Source organism: Calidris pugnax, unplaced genomic scaffold (genome assembly GCF_001431845.1).
Source record: "Calidris pugnax isolate Ruff unplaced genomic scaffold, ASM143184v1 scaffold103, whole genome shotgun sequence".
Taxonomy (NCBI): domain Eukaryota; kingdom Metazoa; phylum Chordata; class Aves; order Charadriiformes; family Scolopacidae; genus Calidris; species Calidris pugnax.
The window spans coordinates 11548354-11562444 of NW_015090990.1; the positions used below are offsets into that span (position 1 = coordinate 11548354).

Sequence of the window (14091 nt, forward strand, 5' to 3'; positions counted from 1 at the left end):
ACCTACAAACTCTTCACTCAAATCAATTGGCTGATACACTGGATATCATTGCTTTCCAAACCAGGTCTCTTTGGCAGTATCCAGTAGAAAAGTGCAGTGGCATATTTGTGCTTTTTTGCTCTAAATATAACCTAATAAACAGTGCACAAAATTAACAAAATAAAGTAAAAAGAAGCAAGAGAACCTCATATGTGCCCTGGTTCTGTAGGTATAGTACCTTTAATATAGATGTTTTTCCAAGTTACTACAATTTTTTTTTCAAAGCCACATGATTCATGGCAGATCCATGAATGAATGACTGGAAGAAATATGGGATTTTACTGTGTCTGTTCAGTTGTAAGATGAAGTTCAAGCCTGGGTATTAAATGGGCTTTCCACAAGCATCCTCTGATTAACTCTGACCCCCAAAGTGTCTTTCAGGATGAATATATCATGGACATAAACATGATAAGTTATAATTGGCTTTCCAATTATGTGAAATGTGTCCATTTTTCCCCTTTCCAGTTACTCAGAAAACAATAAATACTGAGTTACGTCTTCCTTTTGCACGTATTCCATTTTTTTTATTGGGGTTCTAATTAATTGTAAACTATTACTAAGAAAATTTTATTTTTAGGGATTAATTTAAATACATTCATACAATATATTTTTCTAGAGTTTGCAAATTTGGGACAGGTCTTCTAACTTTATCAGTGTTGTTCTAAGTAACTTTCTCAGTTTTAAGTCTGAGCAAATTTCCAAGTCTTTCTTAAATGAAGTTTTATAAGCACATCAATAGTAAATGCTGGCTGCTTTGGTGTGACTAGCACTAACATTTAATAAACCAAATCTGATTAAATATTGAGAAGTTTAAAGATTATTTAGAATGCTAAATTCTGAGCAGATATATTTAAAAAACATAGGTCAACATTTCTGAATAGTCAGTCTCTACTGTCTGAATGAAATCAGTGGTCCATATTCATTATGTCTATGAAGGAACCTACACGCATGTACCCACAGTGGCATACATTTGGATAACTACAGGAAGGCCACAACAATGTAGAAATCTTCCAGTGACTAATCTAGGATATCAGTGCAGGGATGTGCTGTCAGTTTCAGGGTCACCCAAACTGGAGATCACAGAATTGAGCAGAGTTATTTAAGATATTACTGGAAAATGTCTCTGGGGAAAATGCTGGGGAAAAGAATGTTAGGTGGGCAGCGAGCAAGCAACCTGTCAAACAGGCTTTGGTAGCATGAGGACTTTCAGCCCTGGTGTGCCACGTGGGATCAAAGAAGCATGAGGATGAATATGCCATGAGAAGGTCTAGGCCACTTTTTAGATGGCAATATTTATTACTGAAGCAAATTAATACTGCAAAACTAGCTTGCAGAGTATAGACAAAATTAGAGACTACCGGCTCACTAGACAAGAGGCTGGGGATGGGCCAGGTCTTTCCTCGGAAAGGATCAAAATGGAAGACAGAAAAGCTCTAGTAAGAAGAACCTGCTACTTCTTTATGTGAAGTATGGAGTGATGAAAAGAGTGGAGGCACCATAGCTGTCATACTTCACATCTGATATTTGCTGTTTTGCATACCCTTGACTTCTCCCCTTGGCAGCTGAGGCACAGTCTGATAAGGACTGACAAAACCGTGGCCTAGCAAAATAGCATACAGGGCTATGGACATCTGCTGGGTGATATGATTCTCCTGAGGGGGGGGGTCTTCGGATCAGTCACAAAATTTTGAGTGAAATTTGGGCTCCAATTTAATGGTGAAACTCCCACCGACTTGGAATGGAGGTAACTAAAGTAATTAGGCTCAATTTTGCTTCATCAGCAGATTACAGGACAATTCTGTATTGAACTGAAGGGTATATTAATGTTTGTTAAATTTCAATAAAACATCACAAATTAATGTCTTGAAGTATTGGTCTATGTTACCAGCTTGCAAAATGGAAACTTTAGAGCTCTAAATCAGTTACCAATGTATCCTACATTTCTAAAGACTTAAATATATTACCACCCACTCCAATTTACCAGAATATTTCACATAGTAAATCCAAAGGCTTCAAAATGTTCTTTAAGGTAAAGGAATTAATTTCATTCATCTCATAATTGCCTGTGTTACTAAGACTAAATTTATTTATTGACAATTTGGAACCATTCATATTCATTTACTGTATATCCATGAATAAAAGATGCTTGTCTGCTATGATTTTTATCATTCTAAATGCATACCAGTCTTTCACAATCTAATTTCCTTTTATGCATTGTCCTCCACATGCAATTCATACTTTGGCACTTATTTATGATCTCTGTTGCATGAAACTTTGGCAACTGAAATGTAAGTTAAGTGTTTCGAGGTGAGGGCGAAGGTTTCTTTTTGATGCTGAGTTGTTATTTGTTTGATGTATAGCGTTGTACCAACAGTGCAGCAGATTACCTGTGACATGATGTCATCCTGAACTGCTGACAGCTGCAGTTGTGTTCCATCATGTTTTTGCCATGACTGCTTTCCTGTTACTCACAATTAGCAAAACTGAAGCAATTATGTGCTTGTTTTGCATTGGGTTTTTGTAATACTGTAAATGTAATGACAATCAAAGCCCACCAATCTATAAAAACATCCATCACTTTTGAGAAGCAATGAATTAAGGCGTAAAATTCCTTTGAGAGTACGCAACACCACTCATCAATTAAAAAAAAAAATCAACATGAACAGTGAATACCTGTTTAGTATTTGTAGGACACCTCTTCTCAGTAATGCCTTCTGAATTTTTCAACAATTTAACTGATGACAGCTGAAAGAAAAATGTTTAAAAATCACTATTTTTTCTGAGGAAGACCATAATGATTCAAAGAATCATAATTTGCACTGTTACTTAGTTCAAGTTCTGAGCTATGAGGCTTCTTGTGTAGCATATTACTTGTAAATCAAATACTTTCATAGCTTGTCTCTAGGGGTTATATGAATATTAGGGGCTCTGGGAAATACTAACAGCAGACTCTTCTTTTTCTTCCTATATTCCCTAAAGTGATATTATAAAGGAGAGAGCAGAAAGTGTTCTCCCTTGAGGAAGGAGGAACGGTCACAAAGATGTCTGCATTAAGAATACTGTGGCAATAGGACCAACGGAATATTGGTAAAAGATTATGAAAAGACTTTTATTTCAGAAAACAAAAAGAGATCCATAGGCAAACAAAAAGAAGTCTAGAAAAATAAAATTCATAGGGAAGAACATGTGGATTGGATAGAAGGAAAAAGGGTAACTAAAAAAAAAAGACTACACTGATGACACTAATCTTAAGGGAGGCTTCAAGACTGAAAAGCAAGAAACTTTCCAGCAATACACAAAACATTTAATTTAATAGAACTTGTTTAAAAAAAAACAAAACAACAAAAAACAAACAACTAACCTGCTGCTTTTGTTCCTCTGCTTTGTCTTTAATAACAATCTCACATGCTTCTTGACCATTTCTCTCTTCTTTTTGAACAGTAACCAAATCTTCAGAAAACTCATCTTTCTGCCATGAGAAAATAAAACTAAGTAAGCTTATATTCAATAGAAGGTAGCAGTTGCTAACTACACACCGACTTATGCTCTGTACAAGTAGAAAAAAAGTAAAATCTTATCTAAAACCCATCATCAGCACAGGTATAAATTGCTTATGGCAAAAATATGCAGCAAAACCTGATTCATTCATTCCTAGACAAACAAAGACAACATTTTTCAAAGATGAGATCTTTTCCAAGGCATAGAAAGTATAGGACACCAAAGACTGAAGAATTGGTCAAGAATCTGTGGAATATTAACCAATTTGTACCATGCATAAGTAAGGGAAAAGAAAAAATATAGAAAGTGACACTATTTGGAAAAAAGGGGATAAACAACAAATCCAGAAAAAAGTCAGGATTTCAGGAAAACAGTTTTAGGGAAGGAAGAGATATTTGTGAGTCTCTTGAATGTTCAAATTTATGTAAAAGGAGGAGAAGGGAGAATGTATTCTAAGCATAAAACGTAACAAATGCAGAATTTACATTTGCTCTTCTTTCCTCCCTCCTTCAACTTTCCACCTGGACATTCCATAACAACTCTGAATGTAGTTAACTGTACTTTAGATGAGCTACTTTACCATTCTTTTTTGGCTGATACTTATTTCTAGCTTAAGACTCAAAGACTGCACAACTAGTTACAGAGTAATTACATACCACAAATCTGAACAACCATACTGTATTTTATGAAGACCTCATGAATCCTTTAAAGCTGTCATAGAAGAAATCTACAGATTCCAAAGAACACCACAGTGGCACACCATAAGGAATACCAAAAGTTTATAGTTACAATTTTGTGCATTTCACATCTTCAGCTGTCCAGCCAAAAGTTAGACTCCTAAATAAGTTCTTCTAAGGAAGTGCTGCATTATTAATTTTCCATTCTAGCATTAAACAAGTGAAAAATTCTGTGTGAAACGTTCAATCTACTTTTTTCTGACAAAAACATAGTCTTTAATTTTGCACTTGAAAAATCCAAGAGTTGTTTTCTTCTGACATTCAACAGCCATGTAAAATCAGGAAAGATCGTGCAACACAACATTTCTCCTTAATTTGTTATGCTTTAAAAACGACAAGAATTGAAAATGCATTCATAGTCATGGTATTCCAAACTCACAGCACCTAGTTGTGTCAATAATTTGCTGAATGATGTGTTCCTCATAAGACACAGACATCAACTGTTGTGATACTCCTATGTACCAAATGAATATTGGTTTTAAAATCTCAGAATAATACATATAAAAAAAAAATTACTTTCATTTTTAAAAAGTTGCAGAACTATCCTCTACTGCAGAAAATTCATTTTTTTATGATACTCCTTTTGACTGGCTTTTTAAAAAGAATTATCTGAATTAAAGGTTAAAATAATCAGTAAAGTATTTATGAATGGCTCTGCATGAAAAAAAGTGTTCTCCAAACAACTCTGTTGAAGAAAGATAACTTTACAATTAGCAAAATTAGTAAAACATGACAATTATTTTGAAATTCCACTGCTTTTGAAAAGTTCCATAATATGTTGAGTTAGCAAAAGAGATCAAAGGTTCAAGCCCTGTTCTGACATAAACTGAACTACTGTCCTGCACATAACAGCATTTATGTAACTCATGGATTGGGAGGAGGGCCCTGAGAACCTAATTGGCATTTATATTGACGTTTTGTTATGGTCACAGTGTAAGGCAAAGCCTTTTTTCCATTCATCTAATGACTTTTGGAACCCATTTGTATTTTTGTCATCTCTTGCTGCTTTTAAGTGTATTAATTGATAATTTCAGTGGTCATCAGTTTTTACAGTGCAATTCCATCAAAGAAAAGTGAAACAACATTCAACATCAACAAAAGCAGGATATTTAAGCATCTTAACTCTTCCAACTTTGCAGAAGAATTAAACCATCAGCTATTGATTCATGTGAGAGATCTTTAACATATTACTTTGAGGGGGGATGTGGAGTAGACTGAGTCTTTATTACAGAAATCTAGCCCTCTCAGCTGTCTTCAATAATTCCTCCTCGGTTAATGTTATTCTAAATTACACTTAAAAAAGTTTATCACAATATGAAAATAAAAATCTTGCTGTTCTTCTCTAACATTTATGTGTTAAATCATGCTTTTACGATTTAAATTACTTTGGTTTTAACACAATTTGATTTTGGGGATTATTCTTCCAATCAGGAGCCAAGCCTAGTTGTATGGATTTATAGATCTAGCTGTAACCTACATTACATTACCAAGAGAAGTAGTAGTCCAAAAAAAGTATTTGTCTAGATACTCAAAGACATTGTGATGTGTTCCCCTATAGGTTACTTGAAAGCAGAAACAGTTATGAAAGAAGTTGAGAAAAAGAAGCCTAGGAGAAATATTTAGTGAACAAACAAGTAGCACTTAATTGATTCATTATTGTCATTACCTGAGGTAATGGAAAAATGAGCAATTAAGAAATGCTTCATACTACCGTAGATGATCCTCAGTTAAAAGTACTTATTCAGACATTAAGCCTGATAATTTGATGGAGTTGCAATACATTGTCCAGAATGTATTGTAATGTAAAAAGTAATTTCAGAATATTAAAAAATACCTTAATCTCCTCAAGTTCTCTCAGAGATCTACACAACTCATCAACAGAATTAATGATTTCTTTGTGCTTTAATACAGCTTTTTCAACATACTTCTTTCCTTCTTCAATACCTACAAAGGTAAAACAATATGAAAATAGAACAGAATGCCCCAAACATTGTAACAATCAATGTACTTTGTATCCCCAGTACACTACAATAATTATTTCTTTCTGTATTTTGTTTTGCTGAAGAAGTTCTATGATTCGCAGCAACGTGCTTTCCTACCTCTTACTAGCCTTACTTGTGATGACCTTCATTCTTTTAGTCACAAATCAATACAATTGCAAATACAGCATTTATATAACAATCTACATTTTTGCTAATAAAATGCTTAAGGAAGTTGTCAAATACCACTTGTTATTCACAGCATTAATGTAAAAAAACCACTCAGCACTAAGGTATATCACTGTAATATACTTTGACTTCAAAGGCTTGCCTATTATGAGATAGCATAAGCCATGAAGTCTTAATTCCAAGCTCATAAATATTACAAAAACTTTCACACTTACTTCAAGGTGAACTGAGGCTGTATACAGAAAACAGACTATTAAGTACTTTCATATTTTTATTTTTTAAATGTTTGTTCTGACAATACTTTAAAACATTTGCTTTTTAAACTTTATGGGATTTTTTTCTTAAATGAACAAATCTAGGGATCTGCTTCCTCCTGTCCTAAGTTATTGCATTTTATTCCCCCCAATACATTACCAGAGAGCTCCTCACCATATAATCGTTCAGCGAGGTCTATAATCTGCTGAATTTTTTCTTCTTGTTGAGGCACCGTAGGCTCAATAAACTTATTGAATTGCTTGTACAGAGTCTCTATTGCTTCTCTTGTTTTGCATTCTGCAGAATACTTGCCAACTCTAATGACCGTTGCACTCACATCTTCAAACCAAAACTGACACTGAGGGATAAAAACATGGCATTATAACAAATTATCATCATCAATTCAAGCTTTTGTAGAATAGACTAGACTATTCTTAGACTTTGTATAGTCAGTGGCATAAAGTATGTCTGAAATTGTCCGATTTAAATTTAACCTGAAAAACATTTTTTCATTACCAAAGCTGCTTCAAATATTAATAGCTGTTAAATTTTCTTTAAACATTAGATCCATCTCATCTTACAAGCATGGTGAGGTTCTTAATTAATGGCCCTACGAACATATGTTTTATTTCTGAGTTATTTCCATCCTGTATATCAACTGACTAATTTCAGAAACTTTATATCATGGCCACAGTCATACTTCGCTAAGGGCAGCAAGGTTGCTTAGATTTAGTCTCCTAGCAACAGGGTTTTGGGTCTCAGCAACCATCAAAGTTTCTAGGAATCTTTCCACTGACAAGAATGGGCTTTAGAACATACCCTAAATAAATATTTATGGTTAACAATACTCAGAGTGAGACAGAATATGATGTTAACTCAATGTCATCCATATTACATCATTACAGCATCATTACAGCAAGGAGCTAATAATCACCATTTTTAACTGCCATTAAAGCAAGTATTTAAGACTGTGCTTATTTGCTGAAAGAAAACTGTTGAGTAAAAGATGATTCTTTACACTGAGTAAAAAAAAAAAGCAATCTTAAATTTTAGCTCTAGGTAACAATTTATTTTCATCAAAGTAACGGGGAGTTTAGAAATGAAAAAGCACAACAAATGGTAACAAATTGCTTCGCTAACAATATATGAAATGCCACATTGGTCAGATCACTGGACACTAAAAACATCTTTAAAACAAATTCTTTTTATTAAAATCCATCATTAAGGGAATTTATTTGTCATGCATATAGATCACTTAGGTGATATGAAGAGTCTTATTTCTAAAAATAAACAATGACAGGAATGTGCTTGCCTTACAGCAGATGCACTAACACAATGTGGGAAGAGGGAAAATACTGTTAAAAACATTTTTCTCTCTTTTAAAAAGGCAATGCGTGACGTAGTCCCCAGATACATTAAACTAAAGTTACAGAAGTCTCCAAAGAGTTTTCAGCTGCAGTTCAGGAAAAAAAAAAAACAAAACACCACCAAAAAAAACCCAAGCAAACAAAAGACCCAAATCAAAACAACCCCCAAACTATATACTTAACAATTAAGTCTATTTAAAAAATGTATACACTGCTTTTAAGGAACTGAATATTACACATTTCAGTTCCAAAATCACACACCATACAGGCAGCTCTTCCTGACAACTAACAATGTAGGTATTGTGATAACCCGGCTCTAGTGATTTCACAGCTATCAATGAGAGCCTTGTGGTACTTTCTGTGCTGCCTCAGAACATACTTAGAGAAAATGAGCTCATAAGTATGATCATAGATATGCTGAATCACTATGACCGTCATACAGAGATGGAGACTCCAGTTGTAAGTGTAGCAATGCCAGAAGATGGCCACGTTTCAGGGACTTTTCCCCCCCTTTCTCCACAAAGATACAATGAAAAAAGGAGGAGAAAAATACAGATTTTTGATAATCTACTACTTTTGGAAGCCACGGATTTTGCCTGAAGTAGTTATAAGCAATTTTACCTATCCCAGTCCTGGATCATTATTACAGCCACAGAGGGGATCTCGGGTTTACTAGTACCTCTTCCATCATCTGTTGCAGATGCTCCGTGAGATCCAGATTTTGCTTGTAGTCCTCCACAACTCTGTCAAAGTCATTCAGCTGTTTTTCTAAGTTGCCGATTGACTCCAAGAGGACTCTGACTTTAGCATTAGGTTCATTTACTATGGAGCCAATGACTTTCTTCTCAAAATTATCCATCTTCTTTTTAAGAATCTATTTAAAAGATGTAGCAAAGTTAAGTACTGCAACAAAAATATTTCCAAACCTATTTCTTGTCCTATATTTTAAAAATGACAAGTTGTTTTTTCAAAAATCAAAGGAAACTGGAGGGCCTCTACAATGCTCATTAAAATCAATGTAAATTTTATTTATTAAAGGTGGAATTGAGTTACATGTTTCAGCTTAAAAATAAACAAATAACTGTAGCAATAAAACATGGGATCTTGATCAAAATAACTTTCATTGAATCTGCAAAGGAAAAAGTACTACTAAGCCTTTGGAGTGTTTAACTCTATACAAGCCAATTTAAGCATTGCAGTTTTTTCTGTACTAGAACATTAATATACTGCTCAAGGATCTGATGTAAGCAACATCAGTTAAGAACCTAGCATAATCCCAAAGACTAAGGGGAACAAGTATTCATACTAGTACTTTATGAGGTCTGGTATAAACATGACCTGTAAGTTTTAGGCTAAGATGGCACGCATATATACATTTGTATATTTTATATCCTGGGAACACTGGTCTCGACAGTTGATCAAGACTTCGTTGTCCTAGCTGCTTTACAAGTGATGCAAAAAGACAGGTCCTTGAATTTTTTGGGGGACGGAAGAGTTTAGTTTAAAACAGGAAATGAGAAGACAACAAAGCTGGATGCAAGAGGGAATACATGTGCATTTATTGTTGATTTGTTCATTTTGATAGGGCATTTGAGGCTTTATTTTTTGGTTTTGTTTGGTTTTTTAAGGAGAGGGAAGATTAGTTCGTATACTGTGAAAGAACAGAGGCAAGAAGAATAAAACATTAAATAGAAAAATGATGGATGATATAAAGCTGAACAGCAGGGAAGCGCACCACACATTTTGCATCTTCTCTCATCTACTTGGCTCAGGCCACAGCAATACGACCAGTGAAGCCTTTTACTAAGACTAACATTTCTAACATTACCTGTATTTTCTCGGCATATGTATCAACTTGCTGAATCTGTATTTTAAGTACTTTCAAATTTCGAGCTCTTTCAGTTTTCTTCGTATAGTTAAACTTCAAATTGTTGAATTTCTTTTTGAGATCCTTAAATGATTCTCTGAACTGAAACAGAGTAAGAACATGTTGATCAAAAAGAAACCAGAACACTTCAATTTAGATTTTTTCAAGTGCTGCTTAACAGACCACGATCTGAATACTGAAAATTTAATACAGAAATTAATAATACCATACCATCTCATAAAGCATCCTTACTTTCTCAGAATTTTTTTCTAGTAGTGGAAAGTCATAATCTTGCTAAATCAACATTTTTGATTCTGAATGGCTGTTTCTAGAATGGCTGGGGCAAAAAAGGATTGGGGCAAAGGATGAGATCCTTCCTTAGAAAATCTAAGAAAAAATCCTGTCTGAGAGCTTTCATTGATTCCAACTAGAGGCAGATGTCCTTCACATACGCCAGTCCATTCAGTGGAAAGGGTAGCCATGTAAATGTATACCCACGCTTAGTTTCCAGAAAAATGTTTTACTGGGCTTGGGCAAGTAGATTCATATTTATTCATAGTACTTTTCACCTACAATGTTTACTTGATGTCAATTTGGTTTTTTTGTTGGGTTCTCCCCTGCCCCCCTTTTCAGAAGCTTCGGAAAGGAAGTTCCACAAGGCCTTCCTTTTATACGCTATGCTAGTCCAAACATATTGGTACAAGTATTTGCAGGATACAAAGATGAATCCAGCTCTTTGTGGGATCAACAAATGGATTATATAAGCACCTTTCAAATTCCTTTCAAATAACTATTCTATGCGTATGCTGGGAGATTCTGCCTAACTACCAAAAGAAAGCCCCGCCTAACTACAGCTAGATAGATTTGGTAACATGTGAGTATTATTACCACTTAACACTGACTTGGTGCAGCAAGCTCAACATTAGGAAAAATGATTCTTATAATAATACGAATTAAGATGAACCAGTAGCTCTGATTACGTAGCATCCATGTCATTCAAGACTTTTCAGATGGACTTATATCAGCTAACTACTGTTAATTTTAGTTATATTAAATTTGTCATAAAACTCCTTTGTTACTTAGATGGAATGTTGCTACATTTCCTTTAATGTATGAAATATTTTAAAAATCCAGAACAATAGGAATTACACTGATGAAGCTCTAGGAAGCTACACTTTCATTTGCACACATATGGATCAGATGCAGTGCCAATCTACCAGAATGAATCTAATAAATATCAAAAAGAAGAGTCATATATGTCCAGCATATTTTAAACAGTGTTTATTTACCATGGGAACTAGTTATAGTATAGGGATATATTCTTTCTTTATCCTTTTTTTTTTTTCCAATGTCAATTACGTGTTTGCTTTAATGTCCTCTTACAAGTATGCCTTTAATAAACAGTATGTCATTCTTAGCATTAGCAATGTTATATAAATAAGTATATCAAACATACTAACCTAAATTATCTTTAAAGGACTATGAATTTTTAACTATATTTTTTTCAATATTTTTGCTTTGAAAGCTATATAATTTTTCAATTTTATTTACAACTGCAAAAACTCCTTTTAGATATTACAGTTACTTTTGAATGCCTTTAAGCAACAGATACAAGAACCAGAAAAGTAAAAACCTGCTTAAAATATGTTTCTGGCAACTTATAAAAAGGTACTTTTTAAATTACATTCCAATTCCATGAGCACATTTTCAAATTACTTATAATTAATTAATAAAATTTGAAATGAAAGAATATCAAAATAATGACTTTTTTTTATAATGTCACATCCTTCGGGTGGACAATCTTTTGTTTTTAGAAGAATGTAGAATAAATTATGCAAAATTATATTTATGTAAAGGAACTGCTATGAATCATGCAAAATTATATTTATGTAAAGGAACTGATATATACGAAATGCAGCAATTCTAATGCTTCAGGGTCTATTCTTTCAGACACATAAATTAAAAGAACTTAACTTACTTGATTGGTGTTAACAAGTTCAGGTCACAGCCACAATTTAATATTTAGTTAACATATTTGATGCTTTTTGTAATATTACAAAGTCCTGCAGACTTCCCCCTGCTCCCTTCCGCCTCCCCACCAAAGAGTCCATGGAGGAATTAATGCTCATTTTGCAGCTACTGTTCTTGGAACAGTTAGTAATCAGTCACTATTATTATTATTACATACTAATGTTAATCCATCAAGGGATATATTTTTCATTTTCATTTCATCTAGTGGGATGTTTCCAAATTATTTCGCAGTGAATAGACAGATGGTGTTCAGTCACTGTGATGGAAAGGAAGGGAATTTTATCACTGGCACTGTGATCTACAATTAGTGTAAGCTCCTTATCCCACCTAAGTACACAGAATAATAAAATCTATCTAAAAGCCCTCAGTTAATAAAACCACCTCTGCAGAACAATATTTTGCATTCAAAACAGAAGATCCTTGTTTTCTGATTTAATTTTGAGGAAAAGAAGAGATGAGCAAGAGTTTATTTATTTCACTGGCTTATGCACATACACAGGCGAGCGATCATTTATAAGGCCAGAGGCTCTCCTCACAGCAGTAGGTGAAACTAGATCTCCTTGTTTCAGATATGATGGCTCATGTGTCAAAGGTCTGCAGCTGCTGTCACTCTTCTCTTTTAGCCTCAGTGGAAAAAACAGATTCAGCTCAGACTTGTACATCACCCCCTCAGAGTGCATATACATGACTCCTGTTATCATCAGCAGTTGTACCAAGGACGATATATGGCTGCCAATTTTTAGAATCTGAATGTATCTCAGTTTTCCACTGTTTTCTGCAAAATTAAACGAGAAATACTAAAGAACCTATACAGCTTAACATGCCTCAGTGACTTCAGCCCACAAGTTTAATGGAACTTTGTAACTTGTCTATTGTGTCATAGTCATTAATCAGGCAGCTGTTCCTAACTATAGTTGGCCTGTCATGGGTGGAGAATGACTGTGGAGGAGAGGGGTTGAGGTTCCAATTGCTCCAATTTATCACACAACTACAAAATAAATGGAAAAAGCAAGCTATACAGTTGCTTTAAACATATTTTTGTTAACAGCACAGTTCCAGTAAAATGCTTTGATTCCTGTGAGAGCCACTCCAGGAGGTACTTCAGTGTTGCTAGCCACTTACACTTCCCTTTTTATTCATACATAAAACTTTTAGTAGCACTAGTAATCAAAACAGCCCATGAAAGCAGGTTGCTGAAAATGCATTTTCAGAGTGGCAAAGAATAAAGAACAGCCAGTCAGAAAGTGAGAAGAACAAAAAGGTGCTGTTAAAGTCATTAATGATTAATTCAGGGACCACAATCAAAATAAATTACAAGGTGAAAAATATGCTAAGAAGTAACAGTTCTTACTGACTTGTGAACAGAGAGAGATCACGCATTTCCCTCTATGGTTAAAATCCACATTTTCAGTCATACCTTTCCATAAGTGTACAAATGATGACATCACGGAGAGGAAAGCAGTGAGATGACTGGGGAGAGCTGAGAACCTGCTTCAGAAATTGTTACTCTTGCAAGTTTTGTGCAGACATGCATAAATGTTATTTTTAAAGTGATCACCTAAATTAAAGGCTTTTTCATTGCAAAAGTTATCTTATGTAAATAGCATGTGTCACTTATAATCACAGAAACAGATTCAGTGCAGTGTTAGGCTACAGTTACCTGAGGCTTAGCTCAGCTCTGTCACAAATGGTGGCAGCGTAATGCAGTGGAGTTGCAGCTCTTTGGAGGCTGCTACCCAAGCTAGTTCGCAAAGTGAGAAGCCCGAACTGGCAAATACAGATCTCAAAGGTCATGTGAGCTTTCCTTATACCTTTCAACGATGTCGAGGGTATAAATCCTTCTTTTTTGGCCTGTGTAAATTCTCTTTAAATTAGAGAAGGCACACAAAAGGCATGCATTTTACTCTTCTGTCCTCCAAGACAGAGTTTCAAAGCTCATGCTATGTATCCTTAGCTACAAATTTAAGTCTTTGCTTCCTTGCTTCTTATAGGAGCACTAACAGGTTACAAACACAGTGAGCTAACTAAGTCTTCTAAGCATGATATTTTCAAACACCAGTGAGTTCTAATCACCAAAGCCCTCTCTCTCATGCTTTATTTACAGACTTAAATTTACCACATTAAATGTA

The 14091-nt window shown here is 34.5% G+C and overlaps 1 protein-coding gene across 3 annotated transcripts in view; it reads right to left on the minus strand.

Annotated features, from left to right (window-relative positions):
- The window catches only part of CCDC141 (coiled-coil domain containing 141), a 91835-nt gene that overhangs the window by 14790 nt on the left and 62954 nt on the right, over positions 1 to 14091 (minus strand). For all 3 annotated transcript variants that reach the window (XM_014954481.1, XM_014954483.1, XM_014954482.1), the window contains exons 19-24: positions 9893 to 10033; positions 8744 to 8938; positions 6872 to 7055; positions 6109 to 6218; positions 3401 to 3508; positions 2713 to 2784 (exon numbers count right to left, since the gene is read on the minus strand). In XM_014954481.1, coding sequence (XP_014809967.1) covers positions 2713 to 2784; positions 3401 to 3508; positions 6109 to 6218; positions 6872 to 7055; positions 8744 to 8938; positions 9893 to 10033 — 810 coding nt within the window. The remainder of the gene's footprint in view (positions 1 to 2712; positions 2785 to 3400; positions 3509 to 6108; positions 6219 to 6871; positions 7056 to 8743; positions 8939 to 9892; positions 10034 to 14091) is intronic.